Genomic DNA, 27,443 nt, shown 5'->3' on the forward strand with positions numbered 1-27,443 from the left:
AAGGTTATTGGTTCAAATTCCAGCATCCCATATGGTCCCCATGCCTGCCAGGAGCGATTTCTGAGCATGGAGCCAGGAGTAACCCCTGAGCGCTGCCGGGTGTGACCCAAAAACCAAAAAAAATAAATAAAATAAAAATAATAATAAGAATAATAAATAAAAATACTTAAAAATAATAATAAAAAATAAAAAGATCCCTACTTTTTGTATCTGGGTATGAGCATCAAACTGTGTAAGATTGAAAAGAAATACAAAATATTCTTAATCCCAGATCTTTGCCAGATCTATCAAAGATAAAATCTTGTATTTTGCAAATAAGAGTGCTTAAATCAGCCTCACAGATTTCTCTGCTCACATTCATGCCAACATCAGAGTGAAGAAGCATGTCAGGGCCAACAGCAGAAGTTCATGGCAGGATTTGTGTGAACATCACGGATGTGCCTTAAACATCACCACAGACTCCATCGTGAGAAAGGGAAGGAAGCAGCCTCCCATCTGGAAGATTCCATCTTCACCCCCTCAGACATCCTGCCCAGGAAACTTTTCAATGCAGAAATGGGCGGAGCCCCAGGAATGCTTTCATCCAATACTTTCTTGGCAGAAACAGACGGACACCAAAGGAAATGCAAGACAGAAGAAACAGAAATGGACTTTTCCTGAGTCCAGAAGCCTAGAATAACCAAGCTGGGATCAGGTCAGACATCCAGGATTTGGGGCAAATGAGGAATCCATGATCACCATGGGGCAGTAGGGTGGGGGCAATTCCGAGGTTCTGTAGACTGGAATTTAGCTCTAAATGCAAATAGTCATAAAACCAAGAGGGAGGACTCTCACCCTGGCTGTGTAGGGCCAGTCAGGATGGGTGGACCCATTCCTGCTAGAGGCAGTTCAGGCCTCATTTCTGAAGGTGCCTGTTCTGGGAGATTGCACACCCCGCAGAGTCCGTTCTCTTCCCCCTACCTTGTGGCTTTGGGCTCGAAGCTGTGAGTTTTGCTGGTGAGTTTCCATTTAGTCCCTGAGCCTCTTCCTCTGCCGCATTCCGGTCAATAAGAGCAGAGTTGCCACCTCTCCAGCACGGAGTCTCTATGGCGACCTTTGGACACAAGCTGCTGCCTGTGGAGAGCGGAGAGAAGACTGTGAGCAAGAGGTAGCACAGCTGTGGCCTGTGACCTGGTTTCTCCTGGCCCAGCACAGGAATGCGCTCCAGGCCTGCATGGGAGGAAGCTGGGCAACATGACTGAGGTAGGAAGTGCTCCAAGGGCTTGGGAAAGTGAGTGACACACCCACCTGCTGACACAGGAACACGTGTGTACGAGAAAGCCAGCAGTGTATGCACACAGGTACTACACACACATACACACAGGCAGCAGGTACTGCTATGCACATAACAACACCTATGCATATAAGCAAGACTGTGTGTAGTGTATACAGTATATATATATATATATATGTATATATATACACACATATATTGTGTGTACATTCCATATATCCTTGAGTATAAGCCAACCCAAGTATAAGCTGACCCCCTAATTTTACCCTAAAAACTGGGAAAACTTAGTGACTTGAGTACAAGTTGAGGTGGTAAACGCAGCAGCCACTGGTAAATTTCAAAAATAAAAATATAGACCCAAAACAATTACAATAATTGAGGAATCGTAGGTTAAATGTTTTTCAATATTTATTGCTAAAGAAAAACCTGTAAACTAGCAACAATAACTTTAAAACTTTTTTTTTTTTTTTTTTTTTTTTTTTGGTTTTTTTGGGTCACACCTGGCAGTGCTCAGGGGTTATTCCTGGCTCCAGGCTCAGAAATTGCTCCTGGCAGGCACAGGGGACCACATGGGGCGCCGGGATTCGAACCGATGACCTCCTGCATGAAAGGCAAACGCCTTACCTCCATGCCATCTCTCCGGCCCCAAACTTTAAAACTTTAAATAAAGGGGCTGAAGAGATAGCGTGGAGGTAGAGAGTTTGCCTTGCATGCAGAAGGACAGTGGTTCAAATCCCGACGTCCCATATGGTCCCCCGAGCCTGCCAGGAGCGATTTCTGAGCATAGAGCCAGAAGTAACCCCTGAGCACCATCGGGTGGGGCCCAAAAATAAAACAGAATAAAACAAAAAACTTTAAATAAAGTGCAGAAAACTGTAACTTAACAGGTAATCAAGCTAAATCACAAAAATCCTTCAAAACTGGATTCCTCCTCCTCCTCATCATCTATATGTCCAAACAGAGCTTCAGCTGTGTCTGATGTGAGGGTATTAGCCTAGACACTGTCATCATCTCTGAGTTCGCAGATATCATCATCACTGCTGTTGGTCTCATACATAGCGCAGAATATTGTGGATTAAATAGCTCAGTAGCATCCAGTTCAGTTCAGCCACCTACCTCTTCAGCTCAGCCGGGATGTGTGGACTGAGCTGAAGCGCCGCCCCCTCCAGCAGACGGCGGAAGAGGACTGGAAATTACGTGCATTTGACCAAATCAGATAACCTGTATGACCCGAGTATAAGCCGAGTTCGGGTTTTTCGGCACAAATTTTGTGCTGAAAAATTCGGCTTACACTCGAGGAAATATGGTATATCTCACCAGCCTGCTACACACACACACACACACACACACACACACACACACACACACACACACACACACACACACACACACACACACACACAAAGGGGAATGCTAAGCCAGAGTATCCTGTCTGTATTCATTAAACTTTTCCTTCTTCCCCATTGCTATGTTGAGATGAACAATAGGTCTTGCTTAGGGGGAAAAATTCTTGCGGGTAATTCACTATCATTCAGCAAGTCAGTCTTTTTAAAAAAACAAACAAACAAACATAACTGGCTGAGAGCTGGAATTCTAGTACAGCAGGTTAGGTGCTTGCCTTACACATATGGTTCCACAAGCACTGCCAAGAGTAATTCCTGAGTAAGCCAGGTGTAAGCCCTGTGCAGCCAGGTGTGGGCCAAAAACAACAAAACCACAGACTGAGAAAACTTCTCTTTTAGAGAACCCAAACATTATCAACAAGAACAACTGGAGCTAAAAGTTAATATTTCTCAAACAAACAAGCCCAGATGCCTCTTCTTAAATACACATCCTGTGAAGAATGAAAGCTCCAACCCCATGGTGCCCACCCCAGGCTCCCTGTCCCTGGGGCACAGGCTGGAGGGACTACCCACATCCGTGAGCCCCAGAAGTCATGGGGCTGGTCTGGAGGCTCAGGAAGGAGGCATAGCTCCAATCGTGTGCAGATAGCTCAGCTGTGTCTGTTTGACTCTGTTACCTTTTCAGAAAAATCCATGTAAGGTGATAGGAGAGACTCTCCAGCTCTTCTGAGTCTGCACTTAGGAACCCAGGAGGGCAAGGCAATATCATGGCCGAGGTCACAGAAGAGGCAGCAGCAAGAAAATGTGGTTACTGTAAGCCAGGAAGGACCTGCAGTGGCCTTCAGCTTCCCAGAGGATTTATAGTGCTGGGAATACAGCAAGTGACTGGCCACGAGTCTTCGGGAAGTAGAGCAGCCTTGTTCCATGCTAAAGGGCAGATGGACTTAGTGATTCAGAGACAAAGCACAGCTTGATGAGGCCGGAGTGGTGGCACAAGCAGTAAGACGTCTGCCTTGAGCAGGCTAGCTCCTCCGGTGTCCCATATGGTCCCCCAAGCCAGGAGTGATTTCTGAGCACATAGCCAGGAGTAACCCCTGAGTGTCACCGGGTATGGCCGAAAAATAAAAAAAAGAAAAAGAAAGAGAAGAAAAGCAGCTCAGCTTGAGTATATCATCTGGAGTTTTAGAACGAGGTGCTTGTTTTCAAAAGTTCAAAAGTTCAGGGTTTCAAAAGTTGGGGGCCTGCAGGCTGCCAGAGAGAAGGGGACGAACCCACACCTGTCCCCAAAACTTCCAAAACATGCAACACCACCACTCCCAGCACTGGGCATCATAAATGCTTTCAATAAGCATCAAGCCCAGCTCTGAACTTGAGCAGAACCAGGGGCAGGAAAATAAGGTTACAAAGGACACATTCTCGAGAATGCACATGACAAGCCAGCAGTGGCAAGCATGCACAGTGGCAATCAACTTCTCTCTGACAGCAGGAAGGGGGTGAGCAAGGGAGCAGCAGGCCCTGTGTGGGTAATTTCACAATAGAGCATCTCTGCTCAACTCTACCTAGATGTCAAAAGTGGAACTTCTGTTTGCCACTGACTCGCATTTGAACTTGGTTCTTACTTGGGTACTGGCTATGCAGCAGGGAGCTGAAACCAAGGAAACACTTAGGAAATATGCAGGAAATGCACAGGAAACACCAAACAATGTCCAAGCAACCCAGGAAATATTCAGGAAGTGCTCAGGAAGTCTCAGTCCATGGTTAGGAAATGCTCAGGAAAAGTTCTGGAAACTCTCAAGAAATGCTTGGAAATGCCCAGGAAATGCTCAGGAAACACTCAAGAGCCACTCAGAAAATGTTTAGGAAATGCTCAGGAAATGTTCATCAGTGTTGGATTACTCCACTCCAGAGTCACCTGGGGCTAGTCACATGCTGGGAGCAGAGAAGCTCCATTGTGACCCTCAGGAGAGGTTTGAGGAACAGTACCTGCCCCCCCACCCAAGTCCCTAAGTCTCACTTTTGTGCATGGGTAGAGATGGCTAGGAAGCAGCAACTCTGTGCCACTGTTTTCCCACTTCTACACAGTACTATGAATGGCAGATGATCTCTCAGGCTGCTGAGGGTGATGCTTGCCCCCTATTGAGGGTTGGTCAAGGCACCCACATTGCCCTGATTAGCCCACGCACATTTAATTGTGGGGATGTTACCCTTCCCCAATTCCTTATGCTAATCTCAACTTGGATGGTCAGACCCACCCACAGCTGGGAGGGGTCTGTGGTTAGTAATTAAGGGGTTGCCTTTGGGGAGGGGTGAGAGAGGAGAAACAGGAAGGGTGCTCGGAAGGCAGTGATAAGAGGCTGCTGGAAAAGGCTTAGTATAGAGACCATGTAGAGAAATGCACATGGCGGCTAGGGTTGTGAAATAAAGCTGGATTTCTCCTGAAACTTCATCTCACTGCTTTGTGAATCTTCCACCTTTACCCTGCCAACTACAGACCCACCAGCCAAAGGGGCTACTGGCGCCGGCCAAGCCGAGAAAGGCCTCACCCAACCAACACCAAGACTTTATATTTTATATTAATACAACATGGGGGTATGGTCTTTCTCTCGATCTCTGATCCAAAGCTGAGACTCTCTGTGGTCTGACACATCAGCCCAAACTCTTGCCTATCGCTGAACTTATCAGAGGACATCGCCAGGAAACACACCCATGTGGGGCACCTCCAGGGGGCACCCCAGGTGGACGTCCCAATTACATGCCTTCCAGGATCCCCTCCACATCTTTGCCCACCATGGCCATGTGCATAAATGAACCCAAGGCAGGAGGAGCTTGTGGACTAAGAAGGTGGAGGGATCCCTGGGAAGGCCCAGCTCCTGGGGGACACTGAGTAGAAGCAAAGGGCAGGTACACAGGCTACACAAAGGAAGTGACAGAGCTGCAGCATGTCCCTGTGGTTTGCCCTTCCTGAAGTGGCATTGATGACCTTCTCTCTAGCATCACAGCCCCTGCCTCTGATGGGCAGAGCCTAGCCCCAGTCCAGGCACAAACAGCCTTGCTCTGGCTCTCAGTACCTAGACAGTGGGTACTGTAGGGCCTTAGTGTACCTGTACCAGCTGAAACAGGGAGAGGGAAAATACTAATTGATGGGCCAGGTGCCTGAAACTGGGATCCATCACCATTTTTCACCCTGAGCTGAGTGTCTGCTTTGGGGGAGACGTCCCCACTTCCAGAGAGCCATATCATTCCAAATAGGCTGGCACCTGATTTTACAAACAGGAAGACTAAAGCCCAAAGACATGGAGGCTGAATGCCAGCCCCTACCAGGGAACATCAGCAGATGAGAAGATGCCTCCATCTGCCCTCAGTCTGCATACCCTGGCCAGTTCCAAAGACCTCCCCACTGTCCATCTGCTTCAGGTTGGTATATGGAGTAGCATGTTTCATGGCCTTAGATCTCAGTCAGAGGGAATCCGCCACCATCAGGAACTTTTCCAGAAATCAATTTTACAGTCCCAAACTGCAGGTGTAAACATTGCCCAAGAAGAGGACAGACAAGCACCAAATGACCTCCAGAAAGAACCATGGCTTCCTGCACCACTGCTGTTGCTTCCTGGTTTGAGAATTCCAACCTGAAACCTGAAGGAAGCTTGAAGGACACTGAGTGCACAGTTATGCACTCAGAAAGTGAGCATGAGAAAACCACAGAGCTCTGAGAAATGGAGAGGAGATGGACAGGTGGACAGATGGGCAAATGACAGATGGAAAGATGGACAAATGGACAGATAACAGCTATTCTGATGGACAGATACATGGACAGATGGTAGGTAGATTGAAAGACAGACATAACAGATAGAAAGATAGATGGATAGATGGACAAACAGATGATAAAAGGGCAGACAGATGGCCACTTGGCATCTAGCCTTAGGAATCTAGGGGACTAAAACTAAATAGGAACTTACCATTTTTGTCACCTAAAGTTAACCCAATGAAATCTCACATGGGCCAGAAATGGGTGAAAGAATTTGCCTTATACAGGGCTGACCCACAGTCCATCCTGTTGCACACATAATCCCCTGAGCACAGAGTCAGGTGTAAGTCCAGAGCACTGCCAGGTGTGGTCCCACAATAAATAACTAACTAGTCAATTATGGACAGTAAAGATTCATTTAAGAGTCTCTGTGAGAATCCAGGAATGTCTCTAGGCTCACCAGCAAGTTCTGAACCTTCCCAGCTACTCACACATCCACAGTTAGGTGTGTCCACCACTGGCAAACCCCAAGAGTACATTGCAATCAATGTTTCAGTGACACAATGGGCGAAGCTGTCACCTTGTGACTACATATGAGGCTCAGTGGGAGCAAGATAAGGACAATTGATAGGTGATGATGCTGATCTGTGCTGAGTAGAGCAAGCACTGAGGCTGGGGCCATGATTGGGACACAGAGCAAAGTATCCCCTGTACTAGACTGGGGATAACCGCACAGTGTCATGTCTCATGCCACTGGCATTGCTGCTGTAGTCACTGTTCTGGGAACCACACCTCACCAAGATCAGGGGTCTAGGATGGGGCTAGTCCAGGCCTGTATGACCCCTTAAGTCACACCTGCCCCACGATTATCTACAAAGCAGCCCCCTTTCTCAGGAAGAGAAGAAAAGGTGAGTTCCAGTCCAATCACATCCCAGTAAATTCCCTCAGGGTTCGGTGGGAGCTTGCACACAGCCCTTCTCTGCACCCCCACACTGGACCTCCCCCAAACTAGGCCCTCTACACCCCTACTCTGGACCTCCCACACTGGACCTCCCTCAGACCTAGGCCTTCCTTGCACCTCAACACCAGGCCTCCCCATGACCTTTCTCTCTCTGCACTTCCATGTGGGTGGCCATGGTCTCAGCCTATGATTTGACATACAGGGTAACTGCAAATGGGATGAAAAGGAAGGACATGGCCATGCAATCCCTGTCATGCCTGTAGCCTGGACATCCAGACGTGCTCCAGTTTTGTCAGACGTTCTCCAGCACCAAGTATGGTGCTCCCCCATTTTCACCCCATGAAGCTATGTGAGAGGCTCAGACAAATGATAAGCAGGTGCTGGAGTTAAAAAACTGGAGGAGGGCCGGGAAGGTGGCGCTAGAGGTAAGGTGTCTGCCTTACAAGCGCTAGCCAAGGAACGGACCGAGGTTCGATCCCCCGGCGTCCCATATGGTCCCCCCAAGCCAGGGGCGATTTCTGAGCACATAGCCAGGAATAACCCCTGAGTGTCAAACAGGTGTGGTCCAAAAACCAAAAAAAAAAAAAAAAAAAAAAAAAACTGGAGGAAGCTTGGTCTAGGTAGGGCCATTACAGAATCTGGGGTCTGGGTCATACCCCTGGCTCAGGTAAGGAATGTCCTTCTCTCTGAGGGTCCCATCAGGCTGAAAAAGCAAGCTGAGACCCAGCAAAACAGCTGCCCCAGAAAGAGGGGAGGACAGAGGGGAGGGAGAGGAAAAGAGGGGGAGGGAAGGAAAGAAGAAAGTAAGAAGGAGAGGAAAGAGAAGAGGAGGGAGCATATATGGCAAGCTCTCCTGGGTATTTTCCTCTGAGGCCTGAGTTATGGGGACAGTGGGCACCCATGACTGTCCACTTTGTAAAGGTAGCCTGTGCCTCAACCCTCCGTAAGGGAGGATGTAGGAACAGGCAGCAGGGGAGGACACAGAGGTTGAGCTGTGCTCCTGAAGGAGGTTCAGGCACTGTGAGTAGGGGACACATGAAGGTCCAGTCTCAAGAACCTTTTGGAGACTCCCTAGAACCACTCCTGACCAACAAGTCTTCCAGAGCCTCTTGCTAGGAGCTCCCAGTGAAAGTACCATCTTCCCTCCTGAAACCCGAGTCTTTGGTCCACAGCAGGGATAAGCAGTTGGGAGTAGGGTGGTACTTACTGAGTGTGAGGAGAAACCTGCTGCCAGCTTTTCGATAGGAACCTCAAAATGTCCCTGAGACTTGCTGGTGGCAAGTCACACTACACCCACTGCTGCAGCCAGTGAGCAGAAAGAAAACAGGGCCACCAACCAGCACCTGCCTACCTGGGTCTGTGCCCATGTGCCACAGGGCACCCTGACACTGAGCTGCCAAGCATCCAGCAAGAAAAACCAGTTCCACTCTGAGCAGTCACCCACACAGGCCCGAATGGAGTAGGGATGTGGGGGGCATTGTCCATTGGCAGCTCTGCCATGTCCCCAACTCCTTGTTTCCAACTTCCCAACCCAGAGGACAATCAGGCCCTAAGCTGCCAATTCCATTGTGGGCTGAATGTGGGGACTGCTGGCTCTTGGGCCAGTCACTCCAGTCATCCCTCTTTGCTCCAGAGAGCTGCCATCGAGGTGGAGGAACCTGTGTGAAAAGCACACAGGGCATAGTAGGCTAGACATGCCCATGGGCCTCAGGAACTTCCAGATACTACAGCCCTGTGCCTTCCAGCTGGGGATCCCTAACAAACTGCAGATGCTTGAGACAGAGCCTGCAGTGTTCCCGGAGGAGGGTTCCTTGCCACATGCTGTCTCTTAACACTCTGAAGAGCTGACCCATTTGGCCACACAGCACCCAAGGATGAGCCTTCTGAGATAGCACCCATAGGCCAGGTCAGTTCAGCTTGAGTCACCAACTAATAATAATAACTTGGGATTTCATGTGCTGAACACTTAGGATTGCCAATATGCTGGCCAACACTGACCACCCTGTCTTCACCCCACCATGGCTCACCCTCACCCATCCTCACCCCTTCTCCACTATGATGGAGTTGGTAGAAACCCAGGAGCTACAAACACAAACTATTCCAGGTGCACCTTATGTGTGAGTCCCTCAGAAGCCCCAGGAGAGTCTTGTAGATTTCCAGATATCTCATGTCCGGGTCTCCCAGAACCCCTGTAGAGGCAACACAGCAGAGAAGAGCAGGCAGACTTCTGAATTCAGAGCCTGCATTCTTCGGACAGCAGGCCAGCTCAGAGCATGGTGCCCAACCTCTGCTGATGGCTCAACTTCTTTCTCCCACATCCCAGTGATTTCTGAAGCCACACCAGTCTGGCACAAGACATACAGACCCCAGAATCCACCTCCGAGGGGCACAGGAGAGTGTGGTTCTGGATTGAGGGTGACTAAATGGGCAGGTCCTGTGCCCACTATGTTACCTCTTCCCAACAGAGGCCAGAGCCCAGTTCCTGCTGAGGGGCCAAGGCAGACACACTCCCCCAGAGGAATCCACAGGCCAGCCCCAAGTGTTGCAGAAGCAATAGAACCAGACCAGTCCCCAACAGACACAGCTGTCCCACCAATGAACACTCAAGTCCTCACAAGGGCACCAAACACAGGGTTAGATATAGTTCAACTGTGCAGAGCAGCAAGCTGGATTGCGAAGCTCCCATGGTGCCCCTCGGATTGAAGCAAGGACTGAGGTGGGCTGCAGGCCAGGTGCCCTCTACAGGCCCTGTTCCTACTCCTGGCTAACTTCCATGCCATGGCCACTCCCAGGGGAGTCACAGCACCCCCGACGAAAGCTACCACCTCATGTTCCTGATGTTGAGGTATCACCCCATCCAACCCATCTCTCCTCCCCAGGCACCCTAAGGCCCATAGAGCCATGCACCTAGATGCTGAGCAGCATGATTCCAGCACGATGTCCAGGTTATCCATAGCTATGCTGGTACCTCCCCAAGGGCTGTCCCTGGCCAGCATCATGGCCCAGACCAGGGTGGTATCTGACTTCTGCTGTGAGCTCAGTACAAAGCGGAAGTCGTGGTATCATGGGAGCTGGGCCAGGGACAGAGACCTGATCTGTTTTCTCACATGCAGAAGCCAGCTAGCCTTGGTCTGCTCCAAGCTCATGACTCTACTAGTATTTTTAGTTCAACTCTGCTCCAACCATCCATGCTCCATGGGTCAATAGGCCAGACAGTTGGTGGTTTGGGGCTAGTGGCCTGTACCCACAAATCACTGGACCTTTCAAAAAGAAGCCCAGGGACTGTGAAGAGTAGGGCAAGGGGCTGGTTTGGTACCCAGTACCACGTATTCCAATACCCTAGCAAAGACCTGGGAGCCTCTAGCACCTCAATGCAGCCTTGGAAGTCCCCAGTACCCCAATGCAGTCCTGGGAGCCCCTACAGGGCTGTCCCTGAGAAGCCCCGCACCCTTAGACTAAAAGTCACTGGGTCTCTGATCACCACTGGAAAGAAAAAAAGAAAGAGCAAATAGGAAAACAGGGACCCTGGGAGGCTGGGGTGGAGCCTGGCTTAAGGACAAGATGCCCTGACTTGAGCCTGCAGTGGCCCAGCACACAGTGAGGGCCCAGATATGGCAGGGGACAGAACTGGGAGATCACAGCTACTCCATCTATCCTGAGACCCATCCAGGAGCTATGGGATACCAGTACCCCCGAGACTGCCACAACACCTGCAGGCCTGCAGCAGGCAGAGCAGAGGGGCAGAGAGCAAGCCCCATCAGGAGCCTGAGGCCACCATCCTGGTCCTCACACAGGGGCAAAGGTCAAGCAGAAGAGCTTCAAAAGGATAGTCACAGGCAACACCCAACACTGTCCCCTCCAGTGTTATCACCATGTGTGTCCTTTCCTGTGTCTCATGATTGCCCCTCTGTGTCACCATGCATGACCCTGTGTCCCTGTGTGTGTGTGTCCCTGATGCATGTCCCCTGTGTCACCATGCACGTCCCCTGTGTGTCAGCATGGGTGTCCTCTGTGAGTCACCATTGTGCCCATGTGAAGCCCTCTGCACTTATGACTGCTGGGCAGAGCACTTAAGAGCACTGGGAAACGGCCCTACAGGAAGGCAACAATCCCTTCCCTCTCCCCTTCCTGTGGGGTTCAGGGGCTGGCTCTGGTTGAGTCTCTACAAACCAAGCTGGGTGTCTCCATGCATGGCCCAACAGTACCTGGACTGGGCTCCTGACTGCTGAGTCCTGAACCATCCCAGGGCCCAGGGGAGAGGACTATGACCATGGATGGGGGGGGGGGGGGGCGGGGGGAGGCTTGGCCATGAGACTCAAACTGACAGAAGAACATCACAACTTTGAGTTGACTTTGTAAACACTGAAATAAAAACTGATGGAGGAAAGAATGAGAAGGGCCAAGTTGGCTTCTGAGTGTTCAATTCCAACTATTCCGTATTGTCTGTTTTATGAGTTAACTGGGACCCACCCCTCCAAACTATTTCTACTTATTCAAATTGCGTCTACAGGCCCAGAAGTGGATCTTGATGAGGTCGTTATTTGCAGCACCATGACAACTATCAGCCTGGAGCATCTCAGCCTTTCCCTCATTAGCATCTACACATAGCACCATCTTGGGTCTTGCATCCTCTTTACCCTCCTCCCCCATTTCTGGAGTAATTCTCTGAACCTTTCAGCCTCACACTATTTCTGTAAACTCCCTACTGAGTTGCTGCTATAAAACATTCCTGCATGGGGCCGGGAAGGTGGCGCTAGAGCTAAGGTGTCTGCCTTACAAGCGCTAGCCAAGGAACGGACCGCGGTTCGATCCCCCCGGCGTCCCATATGGTCCCCCCCAAGCCAGGGGCGATTTCTGAGCACATAGCCAGGAGTAACCCCTGAGCGTCAAACGGGTGTGGCCCAAAAACCAAAAAAAAAAAAAAAAAAAAAAAAAAAAAAAAAAAAAAAAAAAAAAAAAACATTCCTGCAGAGCTCTTCAGCTATGGGCGCAGACCATCCCAGACCTTTTCCCTGCATACTGATTCAGGAAAGCATTTTGCCAAAAGTGCATTTGAGGAGAAAGTAGGGAGGGTTGGTAAAACTAGAGGCTGAAAGGTCAAAATTTTGACATTGTTTATTTACTTGGGGACACCGTGGGAAAGTTACTTGGCTTTCTTATAAATGAGATATTCTCAGTATTCTACGGCTTCAGGAATGTAACCCCTAAAGGCCTTTATTGGTAGAGAAAATTTCAGACCTGTGACAAGCATGGTGGCATTGCTGTGTCTTGGGATCTTTCCTCTGATGGTTCCTTTCGGACAGAAGGAGCAGATCTATGTTATGGGGTAGAGTCCCTGTTGCAGGCCTCTTCTCACTCCCAGAAGCAAACCCGCAAAGACAGCGTGGCTGCCAGCTCAGCCACCATTTCCAAGATGTGGCTTTGCATACATGAATCAGACTTCAAACAAGCTCATCTCTAGATGCTGTATGCATCTCTGACAGTCCCTAGGAAAGTGAGGCTCTTTCATTCATCCAGGATGATAACAGCATTTAGAGCTCCTCTGAAGCATATCCACAGCACTGAATGACCACACAAGGAACACCAACAGCAGAACATGGCTTTGCATTAACACAGGCAATGGCATCATCATCAGCAGTAGCATCTACGTGAGCATCAACATCAGCACTAACTTCAACATCAGTATTAGCAACATTAGCAATTAGCACAGTGGTAAGGCGTTTGCCTTGCATGCGGCCAACACAGGACGGATTCCAGTTCGAATCCCAGTGTCCCATATGGCCCCCGAAGCCTGCCAGGAGTAACTCCCTAGCGCCGACTGGTGTGACCCAAAAACAAACAAACAAACAAAACCAACATCAGCAATGATCTCATCAGAAATATCTGCATCAATATCAGAATCACCTCAATCTACTATATCCACATACCCTCTTTCTCTGCCCCCACATTTACTCACCCTCTAGCTCTATTCCCCACATTCCTGCACTGTAGCTAATCACCTCAACCACATGTTCTGTTTTAACATTTCCCACCACAATAAATCGAGTTACTTTCCCAAAGTGGATTGGTGAACGTTTTTTTGTGAGTGTTCTACTCGTCCAAGATCCAACCTCACCAGTAACTTCTGGCCTCACCAGTGACTTCTACATCTTGGAATCTGACCTTATCAGCCTCATTTACATTGTACCTTCTGGCTGTATCCCCTCCACACCTCTCCTCTATGCAGGCGCCCTGTGAATGGTCTCTGAAAGTCAAAGCACATATCACCCCAGCCTACCCTCACCTTGCCATGTGCAAATCCCCACTTAGAGAAATTCTCTGGAATCAACTGAGCTTAAGTCCCCTTGGACTCTATTCTAACATGGCTGTTAGGGCTGTGATCAGTCCACCTTGACCTTGGATGCAGGCACAACACAGAGTCAGGGTTTTGGGGAAAGAAGCAGGCTTGGCCTGCACTCCTGGGCCAGCCTGAGTGACCCTCCTTGGTGAATGACTTTCAGAGAAGGTCCACTTTATTCCATATTTCTTTTTTTTTTTTTTCTTTTTGGTTTTGGGGCCACACCTGGCGATGCTCTGGGGTTACTCCTGGCTGTCTGCTCAGAAGTAGCTCCTGGCAGGCAAGAGGGACCATATGGGACACCGGGATTCGAACCAACCACCTTTGGTCCTGGATCGGCTGCTTGCAAGGCAAACGCCGCTGTGCTATCTCTCCAGGCCCATTCCATATTTCTTATGTTTCTTTGTTTGTTTTGGGGCCACACCTGTTAATGCTCAGGGATTACTCCTGGCTAAGTGCTCAGAAATCGCTCCTGGCTTGGGGGGACCATATGAGACGCCAGGGTATCAAACCATGGTCCATCCTAGGCTAGCGCTTGCAAAGCAGACGCCTTACCTCTAGTGCCACCGCTCCGGCCCCTCACTTTATTCCATATTTCTAGTCACAGCCTGGCTGTTTCACTCTGAATCAGAAACTTTGATGGAGACATGAGGGAAAAGGTGTGATGGGTCAGAGTCATGGTACAGTGGGTAGGGCACTTATTTCAATCCCTGGCACCACATATGATCCTCCAAGCCAGCCATAAATGCTCTTTGAATACAGAGCCTGTGTGGTCCAAAACTGACGAGAGAGGTGAGGAAAGGAAAAGAAAGGGGGAAATAGGTGAGGAGAAGAGAGGCAAAAGAAGAAAAGAGACGGAAGGGGTGGGGAGGGGCACAACCTGGACCCATAGTGGGTGATGCCTCTGAGTTTCTGCAGGATCTCCCAACCTGGTCCCTCCCACGAGGGGAGGGACCCACAGTCACTGGTTGGTGAAGTCAGTGCTGGGCCTGGAGACACTGCACTGTGCCCCCTCCCATCACTTCACCTGTCCTTGCCCTAGGGAGCAGCCAGTGATCTCCAATAGGATCTGAGACCTGGAGGCCAGACCTGGGGCAGAGAGTACAACTCAGGACCAGGGTCACTTCCAGCACTACAGAACCCAGTCCTGGAGGGGTGGACATTTGTCCCCACACTGGGACTCTGAGATGTACCCCTTCCCTTCAGTACTCTCAGAAATGTCTCTTGAGCATTCAGACAGAGATGCCCATTCCTAGCTGGGGTACAGTCGCTGTCTCCTCACAGAGCTGCAGAGAAGGTAGGTCTGTGGATTGTCCAGAGGGGACCCCAATCCCATTTTCCTGGGATGGCTGTGTGTGACGGGAAGGGCTGGGCAGAGATGCACCCATAGAGAAAAAGGTTCCTTCTGCCCTTAAACATTTTTGTGGTTTTCATCTACAGTGACGCAGCCAGCAAGAGATCACCCCAACTCTGAACTTCCCCCAGAAGAGGACATGCAAATCTGAGGTGCAGGAAAAGGCCTCTAGCTCCTAAGACTGGAACCCAGGAGGAAGCTACAGGTCAGAACTCCCCCACCTATTCCCCAGTCTGGAGACCCCAGAACCAGCCGCGATGGTCAGTACAGGCTGCCTGGTGGGGCCTGCAGAGACAGAAGCATCAAAGAATAGAACCCTGCGGCCTGAGGCTGCCTTAGCATATTTCCTGTCACGTGGGTCCAGACTGCCCAGAGCAGCTTCCCTGCAACACCCATGCTCATGTCCCATCCCTCTACTCCTGCTCATGGCCCCCCAGCTCTGAAAGAACACCCAGCTCAGCATGTTTCTCCTCTGAAAAACACACAAGGTGCTCTCTCCTGCCCTGGGCCCAAGCTGCACTGCCTGTCCACATTGCAGCCACAGAACGGCCAGCACGGGGCAAGTAGCATGAGACACTGGCTTTCTGGATCTCTCCTCTTCATCCCACTTTCACATGCTGAGGGAAAAGCAGGGAAGTAGGAGCACAGGACAAATGTGCACTGTAGGGAACTCCTGGGCAAGTTAGGCCAGATTCCTGAGAAAACTGAAGCACAGAACTGCTCCTATACCTGCAGCAAAGCCTCAGCTGCCCGTGGTAGCCTCCAGCAGGACCCCAGCAGGACCCCAGCAGGGACGCATGTACTTACCTGGCCAGGTGGCCATGGCCTGAGGTCTCCAACTCTCCAAATCTCCCACTCTCTCTCAGGACAAACTCTGAGACGCTGCTCTGCTCTCAGTCACTGCACCACACCCCCAGAGGGCGGGCAGCAGGGAGGGGGACTCAGCCCTTCTTGGAGCCACAAACCCACTTCCAGTTTGGGAGCCAGGCAGGGCTTCGGTTCTCCAACCCCTGCTAGACTGTGCAGCCCTGGGCAGGCCAGTCCCTGCAGCTCCAGGAGTGCTCAGGTGGGCCAGGGGTCAGCAGCTCCTCCTTCTCAGCCTCTGACTACCAGAAGCTGGAGACCTGGACAGCTCCTGGACTCTCCCACAATATGTAGAGGGCAAGAGGTAATACACAGCTACACAGCAGGCTGAGAGCCCTGGACCCTCCTGCACAAGTCAGTACTGGAACCTGCTTCCAGCTCCCCTCTGTCCCCACAAGAGCCCAGTTCTGGCTTGGGCATGACACAGCAGGGGTGGGGTAGACTCTGGTTCTGGCTGGGCCCAATTGGTTGCCTTGAGAAGCTCTGAGTGTTTCCCTACAGGAAAACCCACCTGCAGCCCAGCCAGGTACTGCTCAGCCTCTGCTTATCAGGACCATATCAGGCCCTGTTCCCCTCCTGGGGCACACCTGCTCACACCTGAATATCAGCAAGGGGGCCACCACCGGAACACACTGCCTGACAATAGCCTGAAACAATGAGAACAGGAAGAAGGAAGTTCCTGGGGAAGGGGGCCTCTGGGAAGGGAGCTTCTCAGAGGAGGTCTTGAGGAAAGGGAGGTTCCCAGGGAGAGGGGTACTGAGGCAGAGCCTTGGGGGAGCTTCCCCATGACAAGTTAGAGCATGTACACAGAGAACAGAGCCCTTAGCTGTATCCCCCACCGAGCCCCACACATGCCTGAATCTCCCTGAGGCAGGTGGGCTATTTTCATTTGACTAGATTTAACAGGGGTCTCAAACTCAATTTACCTGGGGGCCGCAGGAGGCAAAGTCGGGGTGATCCTTGAGTGCAAAGTCAGTAGTAAGCCTTGAACATTGGGGGGTGTGACCCAAACAACTAAAACAAAACAAAACAAAAAAGGTTCTTCTAGGGTAGGGCCACAAAAGGCCCGCGGGCGAGTTTGAGACCCCTGGATTAGAAGAACACCTGTTTTGACCAAGTTCAGTAACCATGGAGGCATGTATGGCTGCCGGGGCAGCCTGGGGCCCACCTGCCGCTGTGTTGCACCTCTGCCCTTGTTACTGCTGGTGCAGGTGCAAGGCAGGAAATGGCCACAGAGGAAATGGCCTGGAGCCACCCTTTCTGCAAAGTACAGGTGCTGGCCTCGGCCCACAGTGCTTCCACCTCTAACCAAGACAAAACCAGATGAGAACAAGACTGAAGAGTGTGAGGCTCAGAGGTCTGGCTGGGAAGAGGCAGAAGGGAATCAACCCAGCCCAATGATCTCCGACAAACACTCCTTTGAGTCATCACACCATGCAGCAGACCTGGGCCATGCAAACCTACAGTTACAAGGAAGGTGAAGGAGGGGGTATCAAAGGTCTTCTGGTTCCTTGGCATAACCAGCATACCCTAATACCTGCAGCCCCACCAGCACAGTGAGTCTGGCAGCCCCACCAATGGCAGCTCTGTCTGGGCCATAATGGCAGTGACTCCTGTAGTCCACTCTTTCCAGGGCTTAGACTGACCCTTGACCCAGTGTCACTAACACCTCAGACACCGAAGCCTATCTACACCCACTATCCACACTCACAATCACTGTCAACTCACTCACGCTCAGTTTACACTCACACTACTACAGTCTCTCCCATGTTCACTGTCAGATTCATTCTCACTGTCTACTCTTGCGCTCACTGTTGAGCTCACACTCGTGCTTATTTTTGTGCTCACTGTTACACTCGTGCTCACACTCTGAGTTGTGGCTTGCACTCACTCTCTCTGCCAATCATATTCCTGCTTCTGTTTGCTGTCCACTCACATGCTTGGGTTCATTACAACTCTCCCATTCCTGCTCACTGTGACGCCTGGACTCAGTCATGCTCACACTTGCTGTTGTACTCACACTCATGCTTTCACTCACACTCAATGTTACACATGCTCTTGCAGTTCGGCTTACTCATGTGTGCACTCGCTGTGATTCTCTTTACATTCATACACATGCTCACACTCGCTGCTGCACTCACACTTACTCGTCGCAGAGCTTTTTATTTTTTTTTTTTTCGTTTTTGGGTCACACCCGGCCGATGCTCAGGAGTTAATCCTGGCTGTCTGCTCAGAAATAGCTCCTGGCAGACACAGGGGACCATATGGGACACCGAGATTCGAACCAACCACCTTTGGTCCTGGATCGGCTGCTTGCAAGGCAAACGCCGCTGTGCTATCTCTCCGGGCCCCGTCGCAGAGCTTTTGCCAACAGCCAGCAGAGCTGGGAACTCCCAGCTCCATCTGTTGACAAGCAACTACAGACCACAGTACACTCAGCACATAGAAGGGTGCTTACTCATGGTAATGGGGGCGCTGGGCATGTCTATGCCATCCACAGAGCCTGGCAGAGAGGGGGAGACATTGACCCCACTTCACAGAATTTTCTAGAAAAGGAAAGCTCTAGGGAGGGAAAATGGATACCCAATCACCGGGGCTATTGCAATGGTGAGGAACTGATGGACTGTGGGGTTTGAGGCGGGATGCAGAATTTTCTCCCTTTTTGGGCAAACTCAAGGCCCAAAAACACACATGACACGTGACTGTTCTGCTATGGGCCCACACTTTTCTCTCTAATGGCACCCGTGTGACTGTGTAACACTGTGAAGACACAGCATTGCCCCTGAAAAGTGTGAACTTTGCTGTACTCAATTATTCCTCTATTTAAGTCCGTGAAGATTAGGATAACAATTTCTTCTTTATAAAACAACAACGGAGGAGAGAGTGTAAAACGTAAAGTGTCCTGGGCAACGGGAGTCCAGAGCTGCAGGGCTTTCGCTGCTTCTGCCTTTCTTATCGCCCACAGCACAGGGAGCCACCAGGGATCAAAAAACAAACAAAAAAAAACATTTTGGGTATTTCAACAATGACCTCATTAAAGCCTGAAAACATGAAAGCTGATGAGATTTGATGAAAAGAACCTTTGGGGTGTTTTTCAGTGTGGACGGTATGTGTACTGGCCCCTCCGGGGATCCATCCCAATACAGTACTGGGACCTTGCAGGCAACTGTGTCATCCCATATCCATTCAAAGTCTGTTTTGTTTTTTATTTTTGTTTTTTTGTTTGTTTGTTTGTTTTTGTGGTTTTTTTTTTTTTTTTTTTTTGGTTTTGAGCCACACCTGGCAGTGCTCAGGGGTTACTCCTAGCTCTGCATTCGGGAATTACTCCTGACAGACTTGGGGCACCATATGGGATGTTCAGGATTGAAACCAGATTGGCACTTGCCAATCCTTCCTTCCTATCCACTATGCTATCCCTCTGGTCCTATGTCCACACATGTGTTATACCTTCCCTTCTATCGTTTTAAGGAACTGTTATCTCTAAGAGAAATTAGAGGAATCAACATTTTAGGTAAACTTCTGGCTGTGCCAGAATTGAACATATACCAGTTCTAATGGGAAAGTTGGCTTTAAGAATGATCAATTGGGGGGGCCGGGCGGTGGCGCTAAAGGTAAGGTGCGCCTGCCTTGCTTGCGGTAGCCTTGGACGGACCGCGGTTCGATCCCCCGGTGTCCCATATGGTCCCCCAAGCCAGGAGCAACTTCTGAGCGCATAGCCAGGAGTAACCCCTGAGCGTTACCGGGTGTGGCCCAAAAACCAAAAAAAAAAAAAAAAAAAAAAAAAGAATGATCAATTGGGGCCCAGAGAGATAGCACAGCGGCGTTTGCCTTGCAAGCAGCCGATCCAGGACCAAAGGTGGTTGGTTTGAATCCCAGTGTCCCATATGGTCCCCCGTGCCTGCCAGGAGCTATTTCTGAGCAGACAGCCAGGAGTAACCCCTGAGCACCAGCGGGTGTGGCCCAAAAACCAAAAGAAAAAAAAGAAAAAAAAAAAGAATGATCGATTGGGGGGGCTGGCGAGATAGCATGGAGGTAAGGCATTTGTCTTACATGCAGAAGTTCGGTGGTTCAAATCCCGGCATCCCATATGGTCCCCTGAGCCTGCCAGGAGCAATTTCTGAGCATAGAGCCAGGAGTAACCCCTGAGCGCTGCCGGGTGTGACCCAAAAACCAAAAAAACCATCAATTGATCTAGTGGCAAGCTTATTTTGAAAAGGAAAAAAAAAGGGGGGGGGGAGGAGTCAATTATTCCAAATGAATGTTGGCATATAACCTTGTTCAGGAATAGGAAAACTAACGTTCTGACTTTCAGTTACCAAGTAATGTTTCTATAAAGAAGTCCATTCCCTCTTCATAGGATGAAGCAAATGGGACTTTAAATCTTTTCACACTCTTCATTCTTCTAATAAAAATCTAATAAAATCAATGAATAATTTTGGAACTATATTAATTCCCTTGTTCGTTTAGAAAAACATATTCCAGGGGGTCAAAGCGCTAGCACAGCAGTAGGGCATTTGCCTTGCATGCAGCTGACCTGGGACAGACCCGAGTTTGATCCCCAGCATTCCATATGGTCCCCAGAGACTGCCAGGACTGACTTCTTTTTTTTTTTTTTTTTTTGGTTTTTGGGCCACACCTGGGAATGCTCAGGGGTTACTCCGGGCTATGTGCTCAGAAGTTGCTCCTGGCTTGGGGGACCATATGGGACACCGGGGGATCGAACCGCGGTCCGTCCAAGGTTAGCGCAGGCAAGGCAGGCACCTTACCTTTAGCGCCACCGCCCGGCCCCCAGGACTGACTTCTGAATGCAGAGCCAGAAGTAACCCCTGAGCACCACCGGGTGTGGCCCAAAACTAAACAAACATAAAACAACAACAACTTGGTCTGGGGAGATAGCTAAGAGGTAGGGTGTTTGCTTTGCGTGCAGAAGGACGGTGGTTTGAATCCCAGCATTCCATATGGTCCTCCAAGCCTGTCAGGAGCTATTTTTGAGCACTGAGTCAGGAGTAACCCCTGAGCGCTGCCGGATGTGACCAAAAATAAATAAATAAAAACAAAAACAAACAAACAACAACAAAAACCAACAACAAAAAGAAAACAGAAGGAAAAGCATTCCAGGGCATGGGTCGGGCTCAGTGGCTATCCTGCAAGCCCCTGGTTGAGAGTTTGATCCCTGGTACCACCTACTGTGCCAAGTGTGGGCCTGATGGCCACCAAAGAGCTTGTGTGAATTGGTGCATGGCCAGATGTATGTACACATCTGTGTGTGCATGTGAGCATGACCAGGTTTGAGAATGTTGGGTATGTACACTCCAAGTGTGAACATGTGGGTGTGGCATGGCCAGATGCGTTCATGCAAGTGTGGGCAATCCCCATGATCAAAGGATGAGCTCCTCTCATCCGTGTGTGTGTGACACCCCCCCTGCCCCTGGTCTAGGCAACAGTGACAAAGGGAAGAGTCACAGGGATGATGGGGGATAAGGATTAAAACCAATTTTAATTTATAAGTGCCACCAACTGGTCCCCAATTTCTGTGTTTCCTGCTTGGCTTTTATAGGGGGAGGCCGGACATTCCTGAACATAAGCCAGATCAAGACCAAGACTGAATGTTTCTGTACCAAACTATTTTATGCATATCTTCAAAGCAAGCCTCTTATCGATACCCCAATCTCCTCTTAAAACATGTCAACATAGGGCCCGGAGAGATAGCACAGTGGCGTTTGCCTTGCAAGCAGCCGATACAGGACCAAAGGTGGTTGGTTCGAATCCCGGTGTCCCATAGGGTCCCCCGTGCCTGCCAGGAGCTATTTCTGAGCAGACAGCCAGTAGTAACCCCTGAGCACTGCTGGGTATGGCCCAAAAACCAAAAAAAAAAAAAAAAAAAAACAACATGTCAACATAAAAGTGTTGGTCTAATCATTTTAGTTCAATATTTAAGTTTCATTTTGTTTGGGGGCCACACACCTGGCAGTGATCAAAGCTTACTCCTGGCTCTGTACTCAGGAACCACGCCAGGTGGGCTCAGGGGACCATATAAGATTCAGAGGATTTAAGTCAGGTCATCCCTTGCAAGGCAAGTGCCCTACCCACTGAACTATCATTTGGGCCCTAATTCAGTGTTTAGTAATAGTCCATCTACCCAGTGTTGACAAGTGGACAGAGTTCCCTCTACCCCCTACACACAAACACTCTCCCAAACCAGATTTCTGGACACACCAAGACACACAATTCTCTGTTGAGCCATGTCCACTAGATCTAAACTAGTCTTTGTACTGTGCCTGGCAACACACTTTAGCATCCAGCTTAGGATACCTGCTTTATTATTATCACTTATTATTATCACTTATTCTAGCAGGGTTCGGTTACCTGGTGGCACTCAAGGGTTACTCCTGACTCTGTGCTCAGTGGTTGCTCCTAGCAGTGTTTGTGGGAGACGTGGTTCCAGGGATGATGGAACCAGCATTAGCCACATAGAAGGCAAATGCCTTACTCCCTGTACTATCTCTCCATCCATATCAACAGACTTGAAAAGAAAAATATTTATTAAAAACACACACAGGGGGGCCGGGCGGTGGCGCTGGAGGTAAGGTGCCTGCCTTGCCTGCACTAGCCTAGGACGGACCGCGGTTCGATCCCCCCGGCGTCCCATATGGTCCCCCAAGAAGCCAGGAGCAACTTCTGAGCGCATAGCCAGGAGTAACCCCTGAGCGTCACAGGGTGTGGCCCAAAAACCAAAAAAAAAAAAAAAAAAACCACACACACAGGGACCGAAAAGATAGTATGGAGGTAAGGTTGCCTTGCATGCAGAAGGATGGTGGTTCAAATTCTGGTATTCCATATGGTCCCCTGAGCCTGCCAGGAGCGATTTCTGAGCATAGAGCCAGGAGTAAGCCCTGAGCACTGCCGGGTGTGACCCAAAAACCAAAAAAAAAAAAAAAAGAAAAAAAGAAAAAGAAAACCACACACACACACACACACACACACACACAATTGGGGGCCAGAGAGATGGCACAGCTGTAGAGCATTTGCCTTGCAAGCAGCTAATCCAGGATGGACGGTGGTTTGAATCCTGGCATCTCATATGGTCCCCTGTGCTTACCAGGAGCAATCTATGAGCACAGAGCCAGGAGTAACCCCTGAGCACAGCCAGGTGTGACCCAAAAAGTCAAAAGAAAAATAAATAAATACGGCTATACTACCCTGAACGCGCCCGATCTCGTCTAATCTCTGAAGCTAAGCAGGGTCGGGCCTGGTTAGTACTTGGATGGGAGACAGCCTGGGAATACCAGGTACTGTAGGCTTTAATAAATAAATGAATAAATACATAAATACATAAATAAATTTAAAACACACACACAATCCAATAGAATAAAAATACTTTTCATCACCTGAATGGTGGAATAGATCCAGATATTTTTAATAAGTCCATTCTTTGGAGCGACACAGGGATGACAGCAGATAGCACCCCCACCTGAACATGCAGAGAAACCTGGGACAGTATAAAGCAGTGCTCGATGGAGTCAGCCCTATGATACCCCTGACAAACTGAATGACTGAGAACCTAGGCTGCTCTGTCTGTGTGTACACACATATGGGTTGTGTGTGCAACTTCATGCACCTGTGTTGGTATGCATGTTCTTGTGCATGCATGTATATATCACACCAGGAGCCTCAGATGAGCATCAAAGTGGTGGTCTTGGGGAAAGTACTGTGCTGGGTCAAGTCCACCAGATGGTGCTCCCCCTAGCCCCCCCAAAAAGAGGGGAACCAAGTCCCTGATCTGGGTGTGGTTAAAGATTTCCCTTGCTCAGAGTTGACTGACTTAGAGTCCAGGTAAGTCAATTTGGACTTTGGTTTCTAGAATTCCCTCCCAAGTCCTGAGGCCAGTGGCAGGACCTAAGCCCAGAGCCACATGGGTTCCCTTACCACAGCAGACTCTGACCTGACTTCTATCTGTCTCCCAATGGGGCCTCTCCCAGCACCCCCATAACCACATTCCTGGGCACAGACTACCAACCCCAGCCCCATCAGTCCCACGTACCATGTATCCCCCCCCCCCATACACAGCAGGACCTGCCCATTTCCTTTCCTTCCAGACCAGGTTCTAACCCACTGCACACTTGCAGATGGCCACAGTACCTGTCTGAGGACAGGTCCGCATGCCAGAGCTCAGATGTGACATTTAGTGGCTCAATCACAGAGCAAACTCAGCATAGGGACAGCACCTCCACCGCTGCTTCTGCCCCCACTCCTAAGCTCTTGACTGCACCCCTTTCACTGCCCTCAGACTCCCACCAGACTGGGTCCCCCACTTCACAGAGTAAGTGGTAAGTCCTTCATTGGGGTGCTCTAGACTTCACCTTGGGAGCTAAGTGAAGCCCCACTGGGCATCAAAGCAGGGGAGGGTCTTGTTTATAGGGTGGTAGAGGAGGCCTGTAACCAACAGCATCTCACTGTGGCTCCTGAACCAGCAGGGGCCACACCCAGGACAATTCTAGAGGTACCAGCCTTGCCTATCTTTCTAGCCTCATCACAACCCCCTTTGCTTTAAAATTATCTTCCCAGACTACAATCCTGCCACAAGTCACTGGAAGACAAGAAAACAAATACTTTCCATAATTTTCCACAGGAACCAAATTATTATTTTTTCCATCTCTGAAATGACCATGTGGTTTCCAGAAAAGGTCCTCTGAGGCCCTAAGGAAGAGGCTATTGGATCCAACAAAGGGCAAAGTTGGCCAGGCCAGCCGTCCCCCGCAAAAACTGCCTGCATGCAGCCTAGGGCCAGCAGAAGCTGCTCAGTTTCCATGTTGATACCCAAGCTACTTTTTTTTCTATCTGTATTGTCAGTGCCTCAGGACTCAGGGAACCTTGTGGTACTGAGGTATTATTCACTGTGCTCAGTCTCTTAGGATGTAGTTCATTAAAACTGGAGAAGAGCAAAGTGGCCAGAGGCATGGGTCAGATGCTCCCCTGTTGGTTCTGGGCCAGTCCTGGAAACACTCTCATTGACCTGGTCCTGCTCTGCGTAAGTGAAGGTAAATCCTGAAAGGAGCTGAGGACAGAGGTTGGCATTGGGCACAGCTGCTGCAAGGAGGCACTTCCAGACCAAGGAAAAGAAAGTTCTCATGGCAAGAAAAGACTGCACCATGTGAGTGACCACACTCACCTCAGTAGTGTGACCACTGGGCTCTGATTGGGCTATGCACCAGGGCAAAGAGTCAGAACTCACAGCACCCCAGGTGCTCCTAGTGCCTCCCACTGAAACAAAAATAAAAGCTAAAACCATTAATGATAAAATGTAAACTCCAGAACTAGGCCATAGAGAATAGCCCTGAATCCATCTCAGACACTGGCTGATGTGAAACAACCCCGGGGTCTTGGTATAGGGGCCTGGGAACACTTTCCAGGGCTTTGACAGGGACACTGGGACAGCTGGACAGGAGTGTCCAGGAAATCACAGTCCTGACCTCTGCTGCCCTCACTCCATCCCACTTTTTGGCACAAAAGCACAACTGGACAGGTCTCGGCACCCTGGCTGTGCCTTCTAACACCAGCTCACAACCACCATGTCCCTGTCCCACCCATCAACCCCATCATTCCCAGCACTGCCAGGGAACTAGGCGCACGGCCATCACCTTCATTTGATGGGCCCGGCCACTCTTGGACAGGATGCCTCTCTCTGACAAATGGCCCCTGTTTAGGAGCTGAAGGACAGACAATGATTGATATCAGAGAGAGATCAGGAAGGCATGTGGGAGCGGCCTGCAAACCGGAAGTCACATCGCTCCCGGCATGAAAGGTAGAGCCCACCTACCAATTGTGTGTGCATGCATGTGTCTGCTTGTGCACATGTGTCTGTGTACACATACAGAACACAGGCTTTACTGCACTTGATGCAATCTGTAAACACAGACGGAACTTAGAATGAGATGACATGCACATAAAATGCTGCTTTTGAAAAACATGACTCAATCCATTACTTCCTCAGGACCCTGGGAACAAATTCAGGATCTACAGCTGGAAGTCTGAAAGGTCAAGTTGCTGGGTGAGCCCTGGCCCAGCCAAGAAAAAAGACAGCTCCCAGGGCAAGCTGTGCTGCTGAGTCCTGATACATTTCAAATAATACCCACCAGCTGAATAAAGGTCCACTAAAATTCTCTCAGTACATTTATACCTGTCATGATGTCGAGAAAAGTGTCATTTATTTTATTGTTGAATATCAGGTGTAAAGTGGATTCGAAGCTTTAAACGTAGCTCAGCAGTGACTAGGGATGTGTGGGCTAAACAGAACACAAGGACTATTTTACAACAAAAGTATACATACCAGGGCTGGAGAAATAGCACAGTGGTAGGGCATTTGCCTTGCTAGCAGAAGGACGGTGGTTCAAACCCCGGCATCCCATATGGTTCCCTGAGCCTGCCAAGAGCCAAGAGCATAGAGCCAGGAGTAGCCCCTGAGCACTGCTGGTTGTGACCCAAAAACAAAAACAAAAAAAAAAAAACAAACAAAAGTGTACATACCAACTTGGTGATGCCGCTGGAGCCCCTGGAAAGATTTCCAACACTATTTCAAACCTGCTACCCTAAGGATACTCTAAGGATCGCTCATTCCCTCAAATGTCCCTACACCTCAGAGGGCCAGGCTGTGCCACTCAAAAGCACCCACTTAACAAGAGCTTGCACCCAGCAGACACTGGTGGGGGGTGCCCACAGAGGACAGGCAACTGGGCTGTGTGTGATGGGAACCTGGGCTGTGTGATGGGCACCTAAACTACATATAAGGAGGAGGAAGGTTGCAGGTCAACACCTTAATCAGGCCCTGGTGGCTACAAGTCTATAGAGCTCCCTGTTCACTTCCTGTCTAGGCAGCACATCCCCCAGAGCAGTGAGTCACCCTGGAGGTCAGACTTAGAACAGCCCCTGCCCTCCGTTCCTGGGGTTCTGTGGACCAGAACTGAGCTGCAAGGATCCCTGAGGGATTCAGGGAAGAGGGGTGCTCTCCCTGTCAGTGGCACATGAAGCATGGAGCTTGCTCTAGAGACAGTGCCAGGGTTAGACTCCTCTCACCCTGACTCTATAGACACAGTAACTATGTAGTTCTAGCCCTACGTCCACTCACTGGCCCTGTGCAGTCCCTCTAACAGTCCCTTGTTCTGGCCTATGGCAAGTGGACATTAGCCCTGCCTTCTGGTAGAGTAGGGACTCCCCAATAAGTTCTTCAATGCATCTCTAGATCCCTTGTGAGGGGGCTTCTCCCAGCACCCAACCTAGCCTGTAGATCCCAGCACTGATCCCTGCCTGCAGATCCCAGCCTTTAGATCAGGTTGCATGGGCCCGGAGAGATAGCACAGTGGCATTTGCCTTGCAAGCAGCTGATCCAGGACCAAAGGTGGTTGGTTCGAATCCCGGTGTCCCATAGGGTCCCCCGTGCCTGCCAGGAGCTATTTCTGAGCAGACAGCCAGGAGTAATCCCTGAGCACTGCCGGATGTGGCCCAAAAACAGAAAAACAAAAACAAAAACAAATAGATCAGGTTGCATGGCCAAAGACTTCCTAAGCCTAGG

General features: G+C 50.0%; 2 protein-coding genes and 1 pseudogene across 2 annotated transcripts in view; 1 reads left to right on the plus strand and 2 right to left on the minus strand.

Annotated features, from left to right (window-relative positions):
* The window catches only part of FGD4 (FYVE, RhoGEF and PH domain containing 4), a 110,104-nt gene that overhangs the window by 28,708 nt on the left and 53,953 nt on the right, over positions 1 to 27,443 (minus strand). The window contains exon 2 of the mRNA XM_049783794.1: positions 961 to 1,113. Within this exon, the coding sequence (XP_049639751.1) occupies positions 961 to 1,113 (153 nt within the window). The remainder of the gene's footprint in view (positions 1 to 960; positions 1,114 to 27,443) is intronic.
* The window catches only part of BICD1 (BICD cargo adaptor 1), a 213,010-nt gene that overhangs the window by 11,150 nt on the left and 174,417 nt on the right, over positions 1 to 27,443 (minus strand). The gene's annotated exons all lie outside the window — the stretch shown is intronic.
* LOC126023329 (uncharacterized) lies at positions 23,060 to 23,178 on the plus strand (annotated as a pseudogene).

This window comes from Suncus etruscus, chromosome 11 (assembly GCF_024139225.1).
Source record: "Suncus etruscus isolate mSunEtr1 chromosome 11, mSunEtr1.pri.cur, whole genome shotgun sequence".
In the NCBI taxonomy this organism is placed as follows: domain Eukaryota; kingdom Metazoa; phylum Chordata; class Mammalia; order Eulipotyphla; family Soricidae; genus Suncus; species Suncus etruscus.